At 49.1% G+C, this 17,511-nt stretch overlaps 1 protein-coding gene across 2 annotated transcripts; it reads left to right on the plus strand.

Annotated features, from left to right (window-relative positions):
• Positions 1–655: 655 nt before the first annotated feature.
• Positions 656–11,772, plus strand: LOC131212691 (acetylcholine receptor subunit alpha-like 1). 2 transcript variants are annotated; one of them, XM_058206654.1, is made up of 8 exons: positions 656–844; positions 5,777–5,821; positions 9,592–9,701; positions 9,967–10,147; positions 10,238–10,698; positions 10,781–11,004; positions 11,081–11,344; positions 11,475–11,772. In XM_058206654.1, the coding sequence occupies exons 1-8, from the start codon at positions 656–658 to the stop codon at positions 11,672–11,674; spliced, it is 1,674 nt and encodes a 557-aa protein (XP_058062637.1). In that variant the 3' UTR covers positions 11,675–11,772. The 2 variants fall into 2 exon arrangements, with proteins under 2 accessions (XP_058062637.1, XP_058062636.1); XM_058206653.1 differs by having other exon boundaries at positions 11,081–11,340; positions 11,471–11,772.
• Positions 11,773–17,511: the final 5,739 nt, after the last annotated feature.

The raw sequence follows: 17,511 nt of genomic DNA on the forward strand, positions 1-17,511 counted from the left end.
TAGTTGGACGACTCATAGATTAGTTTATTTGGATGAAATTTAGCCAGTTCGGAATCGCCAGTTGGATCGCAACAAAAAAACTTTTATGAAGAGATAAAAAGTTTTACTTTTACCATACATTATTGAACTTTTCTCATAAAAAAAATAAATTCTCTTTTTCGAAAACGTTGTTAAATGTGTCATGGTTCGTAATGAATAAGAAATTGATACACCCTAATCAAAACATTTAACAATATACAATCTTCTACTACCAAAATCTATCTCGTAATGGTATACGGAGAAATTGTACGATCGTGTCACGTATTTCACAATTTATCGAAACATTTGCTTTTGCCTGTCTTTTGTTGTTCCACTAATTAACTACTCGCACCGCCATCGGTTTCTATTGGTAACATATTTGAATGAGCATCTCCGAACAGCTTCTTTGAGTCAGCTGGCGCTAACCAATGAATGCCTTAATCTCAATAAGAACCTTATCTACTCGGATCAATATTAGTTTTCCGATGAATTACTAATCCAGCTTTACAGTAATCCGCTAAAGTCCACTCACCGGCCGCGGCGGGCGCCCGTGTTTCGCGCTGGCAACAGCTTGTCGAATTCGCAACCAATTCAATTATCCCTTCTCTTGCCATTTCAGGGGTGGACCTGGCCTAAGATGGGGAGCGTGCTACTCACGGCTGTGTTCATAGCGTTACAATTTGCTACCGGCCTGGCCAACCCTGACTCCAAGCGTTTATATGACGACCTGCTGAGCAACTACAACCGACTGATACGGCCCGTGGGCAACAACTCCGATCGTCTGACAGTCAAAATGGGTCTACGACTCTCGCAGTTGATTGATGTGGTAAGTTTTGCTGCCTCCACCGTTGATGCTTTCCAATAAGTTCTGTTTTGCTGGGAAACTTCGTTCCGTGCGGTCACAAATACATTGCTAAACATCTCGGAACTAATGCGGCGATAAAGGCAGTGGTGGCTACGCTGGGTGGACGTTTCATTACTCAAGATACCGGCCGCTATCGTCCGCCACAGCGTCCAGCGATTCATCATCATTAGCGTAACTTACCCTACCGGAACTCCGGATCTCCGGATATGCGCCTCGGGGGCTCAGAGAAAAGTTCCATCCGCCGAAGAAGTTCATGCTCCACCAACCCGCGGGGCACGATTCTTACCGAGACCGAGTATTTCGCTTTGACGCCGTGACAAAATAAAAGAGGAGTCGAATACTTTCAGAATTTTTCCCCAAAAGTAGTGCGCGTCACAATGCGCCGTCCACAGCAGCAACGGAATGCGTAACAAACCGACGATGACAGGTCGTGTCGTGCGGTTTGCCGACGGCCAAATGTTACCCGGTTCCGGGAAGCTTAAAGTGCTTCAAAAGAGACTGAGACCCCCGCGGAACGGTACCGCCGTTAGCAACGCTGGTCAGTCCGATGTCCGAAGGGCCGTACCCTGTGCGTCATGGTTTCACGCAAACGGCACGAAATGCGGACGCTTCGCTCATTAAGTGGAACGAGTAATTAATTAAAGGACTGAAAAGTTTCGTTTTTAAGTACGGACATTAAAAATAATTACGCTACTCTCGAGCGAGCGCCAGCATCTCCTCTGCGGAAGCGTCCGCGTCCGTGCGACGACGATCGGACACGCCTTCGGGAAGCCTTCGGTCGGTCGATTTGACAGGTGAAACCGATACGGCAACGGAGCAACTTTGCGCTAGTGTCAGTGGCTGAAAGTCCCCCAGATAGGAGCTATCTTTGCGCCACTCGACGAGTGCACCAGAGCCCTGGAAGAATGAAGCTTCTCAATCCCGCACTTAAGATGGATTGATACGAATCAGGAAAATGGAATTTGAATAAAGCAAGTCGGCTTTGAAGCTAACAGGCGAACGCCAAGAGTTTAAACGGTGGAACGCTTAAAGAGAGACAATAATTTGGGTGTGAATGAACAGCCTTAGTTGAAATGTTGGCGTTATCTTAAATCTCATAACATGTTTTCTTTCTCAAGAGGTTTTGTCTTTAAAATAGCCATAACATCACGACGTTTTGCTGTGATGTGGTTGAATTGGTTAAATTGTGCTTGAATTTGTTTGCACTACAAAACAATGATTAATGAAGACGAAACTATATCCGACTTGTGGAAACTGTCTTTTAAAATGCACCAACTTCTTCATTGAGTACCATTTTTGGATGTAACAAATTGTGGCGTCTAATTGATCGATGACTTATGATAATGTCATCAAAGTATTGGGGTGCGATAGGGCTTAGACTAGCTCAGATGCGGGATGGAACTTACTTTGACATAGAACAGTTTTGTATCATCATCATATAGCACGAATTTTGAAACTGACAGCAGTACGGACGAGCTAAGAATGCTGCCGTATTTCGCCGTATTCCTGGACTGATGCTCAAAGATGATGAAACATGCGAAAAAATTCTTACGCTGTAACTGCGTGCAAATAAATATGTGGACAATCATTAACACCAAAAAGTGGCCAAAGGAAGCTTCGACAATTTACAGAGCAGGGTGCTGTGGCTCAGCAAGATGGCTCAGATCCACAGAATATTGGATAAAAGTTTAACTCTTACCCACACCTATCCAAAGCTGTTCAAAGCAGGCTCAACCGATGGCTTGATGGCAACAAACACTTCACCGCCTCGACTGTGCGTGCTCGTCAGCAGATTACGGCCACAACGATGGAGACATTCCAACGTGCCTATTCCGCAATATCTCCGTAGATCCATGTATCTGTCGAACGACCAGTACCATTCTGAGGTCAGCGATCTTTGGTACGTAGGCCTCTCACATATTGGTAGTAGAGTGTGAGACCTCGATCATTGAACACGTCGTTCGCGATGTCCGCAGGTTGCAAAGGTTGGTGCATTCCGGGGTATTGACTGTAGTGGTGATGCTGTAAAACGTGGTTCGTGGGTGAAAGTGGCGATCTCTAGAGTTTGCTCAGCGCTTCTGGGTCTGGATCTTTCGGAGCCCATGGATGCAACATCGATGGGAGGGATGGTAAGCACGGGAATCGACAGACTGTCGGAACAGAACACCATTCGCCACGTGGTGACCTTGATGCAATCACCGGCGAAGCGAAAAGTTTTTTTTTTCATCATCAAGATAGGGTTTGCGAACAGCAGAAGCCATCTTGAATCAGAGACCGGTGAGCAATTAGAATTCCAGATGAACGGAGTGCGTGGTTATCGGATCAGTGATAGCAGCGAAAGTGATAACAGAGGAGTTGGTACGGGTGTGCAGCGTACCAAGTAGAAATGGTGGTGAGGTCGACAGAGACTGGGTCGACTGGGACAGAATGCAAACCTAGTTCCAATCCGTATTCCGAAGCGAGTTAGTAACAGACACAGAAATCAGGGACACTGTAAAAAGACGTGCACAAACAATATTCGGAGTGGAATGTTTTAAAAAAATTTAAAATTAATTAACCCGACTGGTTCCCGGGCATCCCTAAACCTTCATCGCAACCACACAATGGCTCGGAAATGTTGCAGCATTTTCTCAAAACTTCACACCCGTTCGTTCAGCCGACGAAATGAAAGTGGAATCGTACGCCAACCACGGAAGGGTGCTGATTGATAATAAAAGTGCTGCCGTCTCGCTATCGGACGGGCGTCGATTTATTATGCGACGGTTAACGAGTTCTCACGTTGGGCTGGGTGGACGGCGCTGGCTGGAAGACGGCGACGGCGATGTTGCCTTCACGTGACCGAGACCGGGAAGCCTCACTCCCGGAAGGCAGCCGGTCAACATCTGGCAGGAGAATAAATTGTTAGCGAGCCACAAGGGAGCATCGTCGGTCGGTCGGTCGGCCGGGGTCCGGGTTGCGCCATAACGTTGGCCATCATTGTCATGCCCGCGCCCTCCGGATCGCGTGGTTTATTATGGCACGGTCCCTTGACTCGGTTCGCCCTTTCCGAGGCCAACGGATGCGGCATCGACAAGACATCGAACGACCCGACCCGGCTCTGGTGGCAGTTCAATATCGTGTAAATTTTTAAAACCATCGTTGGATGATTTGATTTGCAAATCGATTCGCCAGCATTTCCGCCGTCGACGTCGACGGCCACGAACCGTTTGCCGAGCCGGAGGAGGATTTGTTTCGCTTTCCGATGCTCTTTTTTCCCTACCCTGTTTTACTGCCACCCCTCCCGATAGCCGCCATCTTGCTGGGTGGTGGTTGGACCCGGAACCACAAGCTCATTTCGGTCATAATGTGTCCCCTCGAGGGGCCGCCCCCCGGGTGGTAGGGCAACATCAACCATTTTCGATCGATTCACAACTTCGTAGCCGGAACCGCCGGACGAGCTGCTGCTGTTACGGGCGGTCAACAGATTGCCATTTTCCCGCGCGAACGCAAACGGGACGGGACGGGACAAAGTGTTCCATAAAATTCGAGAATCTTCTCCGGTTTGATGGTCCGGTCGCAACCTCTGGCAACAACTTTCCCGGCCCCGTGCAACGATGTGTTTGCACCGCCGTGTTGTGGCCTGCATAAAAGTAATTTACGAGCACTGCCCCGGGGATGACTGCCGCCGTCGGAATTTAGGGCGGGCTCTGAAGGCTGCCTTTTTCGGGCCGAACCGAAAGGGGTTGTCCGGCCCGGTGATGTATATCCTTTTGAGTTTTTTTTCCCCCTTTCCATGCGATGCAAACGAAGCGCGAACCCTGTGCGAACTCTGCCACGTTACATTTCTCTTTTATGCTCCCCAGAAAGTACAACATCAGCTGCCGTTGGTCGATGGAAAGTGGAATTGTAATTGGCCATTGGGAGTGTTCGATTGAAGAAAAGTGCAATTTGTTCTACGAAAGTGAAGCGCTCTCAGTGTGAGTTCGGGAAGTTTGGGCATCGGGATACTCGAAAGCCTTTCCCCTGAAACTTGCAAATTGCTTATGGAAAACTTGTCGAAAAACTTGACGAAAAGAAGACAAAGGCGTTGCGGCAAGATTGTGGCGACCATCTTCCAAGTAACTTAATCGGGAAAACAATGTGGAAATCAAGTTGCACACTAAGCGGACAAACAGTGTGGGGCTGTGGTGAACCGCTGCAGCACACGATACTATGCTAACAAACTAGTTTCTTCAGCATTACTTCCAAACCATTGTTTTCCGCTGCGTCATTGCGCTCGGCTCGATGCAAGTCTCTGGTCCGGAACACGAGTTCAGTCGATTCATTCTTCGGTCGACTTTGCGAATGTCCAACTTCATCGTCCACCCCATCGGAACGAAAGACGATTTTTCTTCAATTTCGGAGAACCCGAACCCAGCGCCCCGGGTCGATCGGATGTCCGAATAAATTAAGCCTTTCCATTCCGATTGCTGTGGCATCCATCTTCTTCTGCTGCGTCTCCGGACGTCCGGTGCGGGGCGCAACGGCCGAAGGGTGGCACTTTTGGCCGGCGCCAGTAGCAGTTTACAGATTGATTTACTGGCCCGGGCCAGGTATGGGGCATTCGGAGCATTCTTTGCTTTCGGTTGGACTTCGTCAATTTGTATGCTAATGATTGGAAAGTGAAGTGTAAAGAAATTTTCTATCATACCACCAACACAACACACCCACCGTTCTGCCCTTTCTGGTTCCACTCGGGTGCCCTCGGCAAAAGAGTATCGAGAACACCGCTCACGTTTCGGCATTTTATTCAACTTCACAACATGGTGGCGCCCAGGCTCTCGATGGTGATCCGTAATCGTAAACCCCCAGGGTTTGTTCGGAGCGACACAAATATTCATTCTGAACCGTTTCTTTCTTTGCTTCTCTTTTCAGAATCTGAAAAATCAAATTATGACGACGAACGTGTGGGTAGAACAGGTACGTACAGCGATCATCACACCAATGCACCGGTCCCTTGCGCGATCCGCAAGCGACAGGAACCAGAACACCAAGCCAGAATCACCTTGCGTTGATTGTATTACATGTGTCTACGCTATAAAAATTCTGATCATTCAGGTCCCGGCTGATGGTTATCCTCTTTCAGAGCTCAAACTTCCCGAACAGTATCAGCTGCAGGATACTCAGTGGACAGCGGTTGGCAAACAGCGTCCGGCAGTTTGCCTTCTCCGCTCGCATCATGCGACTGTATTCGTCCGAAAGCTCTTCCCGTAGCGGATAGCTGCAAAGGCATAGGTTCGATCAGACCTAGAATTGATGTCGCTCGGAGCCTCAAACTCACGTGAAAATGACCCGCAGTATGTCGACGGTCATTGACCGGCCCTTCGGAGGTAGCAGATTGCGTGCTTCGCAGATCGAGCGCAGGAGACACTCCTTCATGTGGAAGCCAAAGCTGGAATCGGAGAGTCTTGCTTCTAGCACACCTTGAGCTTTAGAGAACGCTACGCAACTACGGCACTTACAGACTCGGTATCGTGCTCTCCAGATGATCGTACAAACTTCGCCGGTCACGGTAATGATGGTAGTGTTCCCAGCCCAGGTGCTGGCTAATGTTGAGATGGTTACCTTCCGCCCAGAGCGAAGGTCCGCCTTCGTCGTCGGTGGCGGTGCCGCGGGTTCGCATCCGCTTGATAGATGGATTGGGATAGTACAACCGATCGTTACCGGTTGTCTGCCACAGTTTGCTCTTCCACGACTGGTATGTCGGTGGGCGAGTAGCACTCCCATTGGAGGGTCTGGCATTGGCCCAATCAGTGCGATCGTTACTCCAGCCGGATGGCACCCAGGTGTCCGGATATTGGCTAAGATACTGTTCGACTTCTACAGGCGAAGGTACACGGTCGGTGGACGCATCTTGCTCGACGACGGCAGGTTTCGACGTTGTTTCGTCAGGATACATGGCAACTTCGCCCAGTCGCAAGGTTGACGCGTGGTATAGGTAATCCGGCAAGGGATGGTACATGTCGTACTCGATCACCATGTTGTAGCCTTTGGGCGTCTCGAACATGGATCCCTTCGCACCGGATATGGTGACCTACCGAGGGCGTAATTAGTTGGGCGCACGGCTGCGAACCCTGACCCGATACTCACGATGAAAGCAGCTCCCGGAGGAAACAGCAGAAATCTCCTCTTTCGCGATAGTATCCGCTGCCGGCCGGATGAAGTGAGTGAATCTGTTGCGTTGTGGTGACACTCGAACTCTCCTCCAAGAAACACCACCAGCAAGTAAATGGTGAAGCCGTAACTCGTCCTCATGGCCACCACAGAAGCGGAATCAGTACCGTACGGAGTACCTACAGCGACTGCTTGGAGGCTACTGCTCTCAATACTTGTAGCAGGGCGAGCAATGTTCTTAAACCCACAAAACACCGACTGTTTGTGGAAGAAATTAACGAAAACTTTCAAACAAATGGCGGGGGCGCTTTCGACCCGTCAATGGGAGCTTTCTCTTTTGGTTGACCAACTTGTTTCCAAGTGCCGTAGCATGTAAACGCGGACACAATGCGCGCTGTGTAAACGTCAACTGTTTGCGTGAAAGGTTGTAACAAAGTTAGTTGAGTTTCTATCTCTATCTTGAGTTTCTACAGTTGATCTTGGTGAACTGTTTTGTGTAATTATCCACCCAAAAAAATGTGTATATATTGTGATGGCAATAAAATCACCATAAAAGGCTGTAAGAATTAATATTCATTTGTCTTTCGAATAAGCCGATAAACTTCAATCGATCATAAAGTAAAACTGTGGTAACTTTTTGACGGTTTTAAAATTAAACAGTTTTAACTACATCAAATATTTAAATATTTGTTCAAATATTTATTCGATTTCTGTTAGCCAGGCATCTCTATTGTTTTGTAAGTTATTGTGCGAATATTCCACAAAAGTCCCAAACGTGAAACATTCTGAGTAGCGATGGGCCCCAATCCCGTTTCCGTGGTTCAGTATACAAAAAAGAAAAACAATTGCACAAATATGAATAAATGTCCCGACTAAGGCCCCAACATACAAGCCGGCGAATGTGTAAAAATTAGAATAACAAATATCAATAACTACCTCGGTTACAAACAAAGCCACCCAGTTACAGCGCACAGCAAACATCCATTCCATTCCGATGCAAATATCGGCCCCGCCGGCCGAGGATTGTAAAGAATATAAGCAATTAAAATTAATGGACAACATTGAAACTTAAACAAACGGTAACGGCGATCGGAAAACGGGGAAGGGGATGCCGAAAAACGCGGACCAACCCCCGCCGAGCCGGGAAACCCGGGCTTAAAAGCTTGCCGAAAACTGACCCCGCCTGGTCGCTGTGATGTTTGCGCTATTTAAAGGCTCACGGGCCGCTTCCGCGAATCGGGTTCAGTGTGGCGTGAAGCGACCGTCCGAATTGACCGACAGTGGGGCATCGGTGGCTAACGAGGCTTTGCGATAGCGAAGACAAGCTGGTCGACCCCCGCGAATGGTCGCCATGGGACACCGACCGTGGGACATGGGACTGCAGCGCAAATAAAACCGTAGCATAAACAGTGCAACCCGAGGCCATTAAAATGCAGTAAACGGAGCCCTTCCGGTCGGTGGGCTGGCCACTCCGCACCGGTTGTGACGCGCGCCCATCGCGCTAATGGTCAGCCAATGGGCGACTTCTCGCTGTTGGCCATCAGTTGGTACGGTAAACAGCGCGTAAATTTACGAGTCAACCAACGGCAGCGCGGGAATTTGTTGTTGATGCGTAATGGGGAGCCAAAGCAGCTGCCGTCATAAATGCGCAAAATATGGCCCGGACGATCCGACGGTCTGGTCCTGGTGGCCGTTTCACAGGCTGTGGTTTTCATGCCATTCAGATCCGTTGCAGTTTGTCAACCCTCTTCGGGGGAACGCGGAGAAACAAACGTTTCTCCTTCCGATCGTTGCACAGTTACAGATATTTACAAACGGACAATCAATCCGGGGGAGAAGAGAATAACTGCGACTCTTGTGCCATTTTGCAGTGCCCTCAACTCAATCTATCTGTCGATCTTTGACCGATGGACGGACGTAACCACAACTGCTTCGGTGTGCTGGCCAACCAAGCGAGCAGTGCGTCAGCCTGATCGGCTTTGTGGTCATCCTGTGGCTCAACTGGCTGCCAATCTCACCGTCTTGGCGTTTCCTGAAACCCATCAACTTCTTGTTCTTCTTGGATGCTCTGAGGCAATCGTACTTCAAGACTTTGGAAACTTTTGCGGCCTAGACGGTCGCGTTGAGTGAAGTAAGCCATCTGGTTGAGCAGGGCCATAATTGAGCTGTCACTAGCAGCAACCGCCACATAAAAGGCACCTCGGGCCGGTTGACTTGCCGACGGTGGCCGTAGTTACGCCAGCTTACCGGGCTGCTCCCGGCGGATCTCTCAGGGCGCTAAGGTGTGGTTACCACAGTCAAAAGATTTCAAACAGTGCCAGTGACGGTAGCGATGGGTTTTAGGGCTTGACCAATAGACAGATGTTTTTCGCACGATTTACGTCGAATGGAACGGAAGTTGTTGCTAGCGAACGAAAACTAAGGACCATTAATTGCCAAGCAATAAAAGACGCAGCAGTATACAATGCAATGAACGCAAGGTGCTCTATGAATCTGTGTGTGCCCAAAAGGCTTGCAGTGCATGACCATTTTGGGGCAAATTAAATCAATTTCTGTTTTTCACTCTCTGACCTTAGGAATGGAACGATTACAAGCTAAAATGGAACCCAGATGACTACGGCGGAGTGGACACCCTGCACGTCCCATCCGAACACATTTGGCTGCCAGATATAGTGTTGTATAATAAGTAAGTGTTGACTGCCGAACGGTGTGTGGAGGCTTCAAGGACCTCTGGCGATGATTGATGAGTACGGTGGTCGTCAGGGGTCCATCGGTTGTCACTAATCGCTGCATGCCCGGTGCAGCATGCACTGCACGAAGCAGGGCCTGAAGCTCAAGTGATTCGTGACAGCGTGGAGTGGAGTGGAAAATGGATTGGTTTGATGGCAATCGTTCGACTAACGTGCTCTTGTCTCTCTCTCTCTCTCTCTTGCTGCCGCTTTCCCTGCCAGTGCGGACGGTAACTACGAGGTGACAATAATGACAAAAGCAATTTTACATCATACGGGTAAAGTAGTTTGGAAACCACCTGCCATTTATAAATCATTTTGTGAAATCGATGTTGAGTATTTTCCATTTGATGAGCAAACATGTTTTATGAAATTCGGATCCTGGACGTACGATGGTTACATGGTAAGTGGTGGTTGGGTGCCTACACCCGTGCGCCTGCACCCTGCAGCAGTGCTAACGCACCCGTTTTGCCTTCCCTTCCCGCACGCACAGGTCGATCTTCGGCATCTGCAGCAGACACCGGACTCGGACAACATCGACATCGGCATCGATCTGCAAGATTACTATATATCAGTTGAATGGGACATTATGAAGGTGCCTGCCGTTAGGAATGAAAAATTTTATAGTTGTTGTGAAGAACCATATCCGGATATTATATTTAACATAACGTTAAGGCGAAAGACACTTTTCTACACCGTGAACTTGATCATACCTTGCGTTGGGATATCGTTTCTCTCCGTGCTAGTGTTTTATTTGCCGAGTGACTCCGGCGAGAAGATATCATTATGTATAAGTATACTGCTGTCGCTGACCGTGTTTTTCCTGCTGCTCGCCGAAATCATTCCGCCGACGTCGCTCACGGTGCCGCTGCTCGGCAAGTATCTGCTGTTCACCATGATGCTCGTCACGCTCTCCGTCGTCGTCACGATCGCGGTGCTGAACGTCAACTTTCGGTGCGTCTCGTTTATCGCCCCAGGCAACGTGCCCTACTCTAATGCCGCCCTCTACTTGTCCTCCCCCCCTCCCCTCGCTTAGATCGCCCGTCACGCACAAGATGGCGCCGTGGGTGCACCGGGTTTTTATAGAACTACTGCCTAAGGTTTTATGCATAGAGCGACCGAAGAAGGACGACGATCCATCCGAAACCGAAGACCAGACGCCGACCGACGTGCTGACGGACGTGTTCCAGGTGCCGCCCGATGTGGAGAAGTACGTCGGCTTCTGCGGGAAGGAGTACGGCACCGACTTCGACATACCCGGTAGGTCGGGATGAATTCTCGCCTGGGGAACCTACCATCGCTGACGTTAACGTATGCGTTACGCTCTCTTCCACAGCACTGCCACCTTCGCGGTTCGACGTGGCCGCCTCGGGCGGCGTGGGGCCCTGCTTCGGTGAGCCCCCACTGCCAGCACTGCCACTGCCGGGCGGGGACGATGATCTTTTCAGCCCGACCGGCAACGGGGACATGAGCCCGACCTGCTGCGGGGACCTGAGTCCGACCTTCGAGAAGCCGTTGCTGCGCGAGATGGAGAAAACCATCGAGGCGTCCCGGTTCGTCGCTCAGCACGTTAGAAATAAGGACAAGTTCGAAAGTGTAAGTAGCACCGTTGCAAACCGATCCTCATCCTCGCTGCTCCATTCGGGGCTAGTAAGCCGTACGTGAGTGGCCGATCAACTTACGCGCCGCGTGCGCTTCGTGACCGTGTTGTTCTTCCAACCTGCAGATAGAAGAAGACTGGAAGTATGTGGCGCTCGTGCTGGATCGACTGTTTCTGTGGATCTTCACGATAGCGTGTATCCTCGGCACGGCGCTCATCATTCTGCAGGCCCCGAGCCTCTACGACAACACGCAACCGATCGACGCAATGTACTCGAAGATCGCCAAGAAGAAGATGGAGCTGCTCAAGATGGGCAGCGAGAACGTATAGCATCCGCCCGGGTTCGCATCCGCCGTTTGGAAGTACATTCTGAACTGGATGCGAACCCTGGTCAACGAGGATGACCACTAAACGCCAATCAAGTCGCGTCAACGGGGCAACGGACTCAACCGCTGCTCAACACACACATACACACACCTGGAGACAGACATTTTCACGGAGTCCACCACCACCCCCACCATCTGTCAGTTCCGCGTGTCCACGTGAGTCATTTGCGTCGGTTCTGCGGAATGATCGGAAGACGAGTGGGGTCTTACTCATCAGCATCAACGGCACACGGCTCCTGAGCGCCGGCCGGTGCTCATCGGACACCCGTCTTGCAAGCATATGTCAATAACAATCAAATTAAGGTTAATGAAAAAGTGCGCCACAAGCAGCGAACCGTGCGCTCTAAAGTATCGCCACGGGAGTCGTCGTCGAAGGCGTGCCGGCAATGTTGGCCGTAATGCTGAGTCGGAGTAACCGTCCGTGGGAAGTCAAATTAATAGCCTCTCGGAGCACCGTTGATCAACAGCTGCACAGCAAACTCCCTCACAGCTAAGTAAACTCAACTAATAGGAACACACTTACTTCGCACGTCGCACGGACAGCTGTTGGCGGTGAGCGATAGGTAATCCTAGCTCACTGGACCACCAGACTCTGCACCTCGGTCGGTCAACTAGGTCCGGCGGCTTGGTGGTAAAAGTTACTACAAAATAAGCGCCTGCAGTGCGGTCGATTTGCTGTCGACGGGAAATACTCATACACACAAACACCGCGCACAATCCACCATCTTTTCGGTTGTTGAATTGATGAAGAGGGTAACCCTCCAAGTGGGGCGGCTCCCTTAAGTAGTAGTTTCTTTCGCCACTTTACTTCGTTAGACTCTTGCAAGTTCCCCACCGGCACACGAGTTCTGGTTCCTGGGCTCCCTCTGCTGAGGTTACCAGGTAGGCTACTGCGGAGGCCACATTCCCTTTCAACGGCGACCTTCGGCCGGTGCCGCTGGCGCTCGAAGGGGATCTAGTCAGGTGGAGCTTCGCAATGGCAAGCCGCAGGCTGCAACGTTTTGAGTTTTGGGTACGCGATTGGTGGTGGTTCGCGATTTACCATCGACACACCGAACATTACTACGTACAACTACACGCACGCCGAAGGAATTATGATTCAAACGGAAAAGCTTTATTTTTGTGTTAGTTAACGAATCGTCAAACGAACAGCCCTTCTCGACGCTCGATCGCGCAATCTAGAGTAACTTAGGAGAATGGCCGCGGAGCGAGTTTCGAGTCAACGCGAGATCGGGTATATAAGAATAAAAGAAAACAATCAGCATGCATTGGTCTGATAATGAAGTGTCTTAACTACAGGAAATTCTACCAAAATTCCCGAAATAATGTAAAAAAGGCGCCTGCGCCCGCGCTGCGGACGGGCGTGACGGGAAGCGGAAGCCCGCAGGAGCCGCACGGCACGCAAAACATGACCCTGGGCAGGTGTGCAAGACACGTACATACACACACGCGGAATCCACACACTAGAACACGATACTGCACATAATACTAGTAAGCTAAGCAACTGGTCGGGGCCGGGCACTGTGGATCGCTCGCTCACCGGTGGGGTATACATGGGTAAGCATTTTAAAACGCGGCGCAGACGGACGGCAGTCGTAGCATAGCGCAGCTCCCAGCATACGATGTTGCGACCCGTTGACCCGCCTGCCCCGCAAGAGAGGTGAGTGAAAACCCGATAATAATCAAAAGCCCGGACCGACGGCGCTTGGTCCCAAATGCGCTTGGTCCTTTTAAGCTGAAGATCAAAATCAAAATGGTGGGCAAACACAAATGAATCACGTTCAGGTGGGGAACTAACTAGCGTGTGAAACTGTCAAGCTGCGGCAACACAAAACATAAACCAACAGATTACTATTACATCCTAATGTATGGTTAGATAACAATTTTTTTACTCTGCAGAACTCTAGCTAAGGACGAGGCGCGTAGTGTACTTATAGGTATGCCATAGGAAATGTGTACATGTATTTTATATTGACACACTCTCGCTGTGTACTCTCGCTCGAGCAAATAGGAAGCGAGCAAGCGAGCCAGAGACAGAGGGAGAGAGAGAGAGAGAGAGGGACAGCGGACGGTTTTGTTGCAACCATTGTAGCCGTATACATATAATAGAGACACAACACTGCAAAGCGTGTGGCACGAGAGAGGGGTAACTTTCCTACGAAGCATTAATATGTATCTGTAGTTAGAATTTGTATCTTAGTCGCGCTACATCGCGGAGTGCGCAGCGGAAACGCTGAACAAAAACTCATCAAAAAAAGGTTGGTGAACGGCGGGCGTTCGAGAGCAAATCTCACCGAACGGAGTTTAGCTTAAACCCCACGACGAATCGTAGGCCCGGGTATCAGCGCAACTGAGCCAAACCACTAGGGCTATCAGGAGGTCCCTTGTGCGAGTGAGGGACGCATACGAAACAACCTGTGGACGGTTCGTAAGATAGAAAGCAAACGGGCAAAACAAACACTAACTTTACTAACACATACAAAGTGCAAACCTCACGACCGACCGACCCCACGGGTGTCCTGCGGCTGGCCTGGCCGGCTCGCTTGTGTTCTGTCCCGCTCCGGGCGACGGGCGACGTATATGCTATCTCATCACTACAACTCTGACAACTCTACATACCCCAGCACATGGTGCGCTTATTAGTTACAAGGAAACAAAACGTATAAAAAAGAAACAGCAACTCTTCTCATAGTTAACAGAAAACAAGCAAGTTAGTCCATAGGTGGAAAGCAGCGAGGGCAGCGCCCATTTGGAACGGATACTAATCAAACACGGAGTGTACAGCCAAACTAAATAGCCAATGTAAGCAAGTTATGTCGCCGAACGATAGAACGAGAGCGCGGCGAGAAACATGTAAACGGCCCGAATGCGGCCCAAAAGTAACTATAAACGATAAACAACAGCAACTTAACAAAACCAACCGACGACGACACGACACATGATTTGGAACCGCGATTTACAGTACGAGACCAAAGGTACGAGTACGGTTCCTGTACTTACTTGCCAGCAGTTTTCAGTTCGATATCATTCACGCTTCACTTCACGGACAGAACACTCGCTTTGGGGCGGACTTAATCGCAGTACACTTTGTAGCTGGTCTGAAGAAAGACTCGATAATTTGTGAGCCGCTAAACTAACCCCGTATTTCAACCGCTTGTTGTTTGAATCGTTATCAACCTCTTATGTTGCTTTGTCAATTTTATCACCACTTTTGTTTCGTTGTATTTTACAGTACACACCACGTCGAAACACCATTTCACACGCTAGCCACAATGGAGTGCAAGAATGAATTCGAGCAACACGCCGCTTCTAGTCTACGCTCTTTGTTAACAGTGTGCGGCAAGGAAGTGAAAATTTTAACGCTGGTAAGGCAACTGAAAGTGAGGGAGAAGGAAGGAGACAAAACAAGCTAAACTTATTGCAGGAGGGCTTACCTATGGCACTATTTATCGTAAAACCTACTCTAAAGAAACTCACTAACCCTATCTATAAAATGAGCGAAAAGAATTGAAGTAAAACAAAGCCAAGAACAACGCTGCACACCATCATCACATAACTCACAGCAACCGCATACCCGTTACACGAACAGCATCACATAGCAACACACAAATACACGTACATGCAGCCCATGGCCGCCTCAGACAAAGCTAAACTCGAAACACGAAAAATGTGCTCAAAGTTAACATGTATATTAAACAAAACGTAAAAAGTAAACGTATTAAAACTAACGATACATAAAGCTAACCAAACACTAACGTTGCGCGGCGTGGATTGAGTTGGAAAGGAAGGCCAACCCCTAACCCATATAGATAGAATTGAGTAAAGTGAACCTAGCGCGGATGACGAGGTACTATTTAGTTTTCTAATCGGAACGCGCGCCACGGAGTAGGATAATAAATGAAGGTGGTACGAGATTAACCTAGCAGCTAACATAGAGCGTGAATTGAATCCGTAAAAAAAGTACATCATTGTTACAGTTATGCGCACTTCATCCCGTCCCGGAGGCGGGTAATCGAAACAGTGTGTTGGTGTGTTTATTCTATGTTTATTGAGTGACCGGCGGTGCTGCTTCATTGTTACAGTGCACCGCTGCAGTTGTTCACACATTTTTTCTTGTTTACTGCGAAGTTTTACAACTCTGTTGGCAGTTAGCGCAATTGTTTTGACACTATCTACAAGAAAGCGGCTCCTTGGGCTGAAGTTTTAGGAAATCCTTTGGTAATGAAGATTTAAGGCAGCCAAACTACTGCCCACTGCTCCGCTAGTGCTAAAACCTAGGTCAATGTATATTTAACCTTCGATGTGGTCAACTTAACCGATTGGTTTTAATTGCGTCAAAGCGAATCGGTACCGCTCAGCCCCTGCTGACCGGAATCCAGCGAAAATTGTGGACTTAACTGTTACTTTGACAGACGAATGTGTGCGCATGTGGTTGGGACACTAGTTTGCTAATTAACATTAACCGGTAGCGAATGAAGTCATCCTTGCTCCTCTCTTTTAGCCCTAATTAATGTGATTATGTTGGGACATCATAACCTAACACACAACATAAGCCGGCAGACGCTTACATGAAAAGCAACCGCACCGGTGCCACGGTAAAAGCGGGAGCCCCTGGAATGCATGTAATCGATGGACAGCAGCAGTGCACACAATTCCTGCTTCGCTGGGCCCTGTCAAAACGCGAAACCACAAATTGGGTGAAAACAAATAGTGGCATTTTTAGCATGGCGTCATGTTTGAAATGAATTTTCGTGTCACACGTCGCAGGACAAGGTCCGTCGTCTACCGCATGACAAGTATCGCCACCGGCCGCGGTCGCGCCCTGCAGAGTTAAATTTAATAGGCATCCCCACCATAATAGGTTCCCCCTTTTTTGGTAACCAGATTTTCAATTAATTACCGTTCATACCAACAATCTGTGGACTTGTGCAAAATTAGCGTAAGGAGTTTGTTGGAAACGTTAATTTTGAACCACTGTAGTGCCCAACCGCATACGCACACCGGAGCATTTTGGAGATCGAAAACACATCTACATATACGCACCATTAATGTTTATAATCCTTCACATGGTGTCACCAGAAAGTAATGAGTGATTATGATTGTCGGTATTACACTAATCCCAGTATGGCGCCATGTAATGGCGGCTCCATACACCACTAATTAGACCGATACAGCGCCAACAGTGAAAAGCTCAAAAAAGTGGGGAAATAGAAATAAAACAAAAATGTTTAGTGAATCATCTCTCAAGCAAATCTACAAACGTACGTTACAAAGCAAAAACAACCACAATGATAAAAGCAAACCTTAACGCGCATCGTGTGTAGTACATATAGCAAAAAAAAAGATGAAAACTTTTGAACATTATGGCATGACCCTGATTTCAAATCGAGTGTCTTCCAGTCACATGTCGTGCATTTTGGCTTTTATCCAGAGGTTGGTCGGGCGAAGGGTACTGAGAGGGAACTGAGTGCGCGAAAGGGGCAGCTGGACGCAACGTGCAACGTGCAGAGAACGAGGCCCCAAAAAAGTTGGGGCAAGGAAAGTAATGTAAAAAGCAAAAACACCGGCTCCGTAGGACTGTGTGGGGCGATTCGGAAAAGTAAAATGATGCCGCGCCGGGCCAGTAGCGATCGTTCCATTCGAGCTGACTCTCTCCGGACTCTTGCGCGGAGTGCCGCAAACAACAAACAGCCAAAAGCAAACAAAACAACCCCTCTGCCGGCCAGACACCGGTACTGGTTCCTTCCACCGGTCGACGTACGACGGCCAGGCGTAATGACA

This window comes from Anopheles bellator, chromosome 2 (genome assembly GCF_943735745.2).
Source record: "Anopheles bellator chromosome 2, idAnoBellAS_SP24_06.2, whole genome shotgun sequence".
Classification (NCBI taxonomy): domain Eukaryota; kingdom Metazoa; phylum Arthropoda; class Insecta; order Diptera; family Culicidae; genus Anopheles; species Anopheles bellator.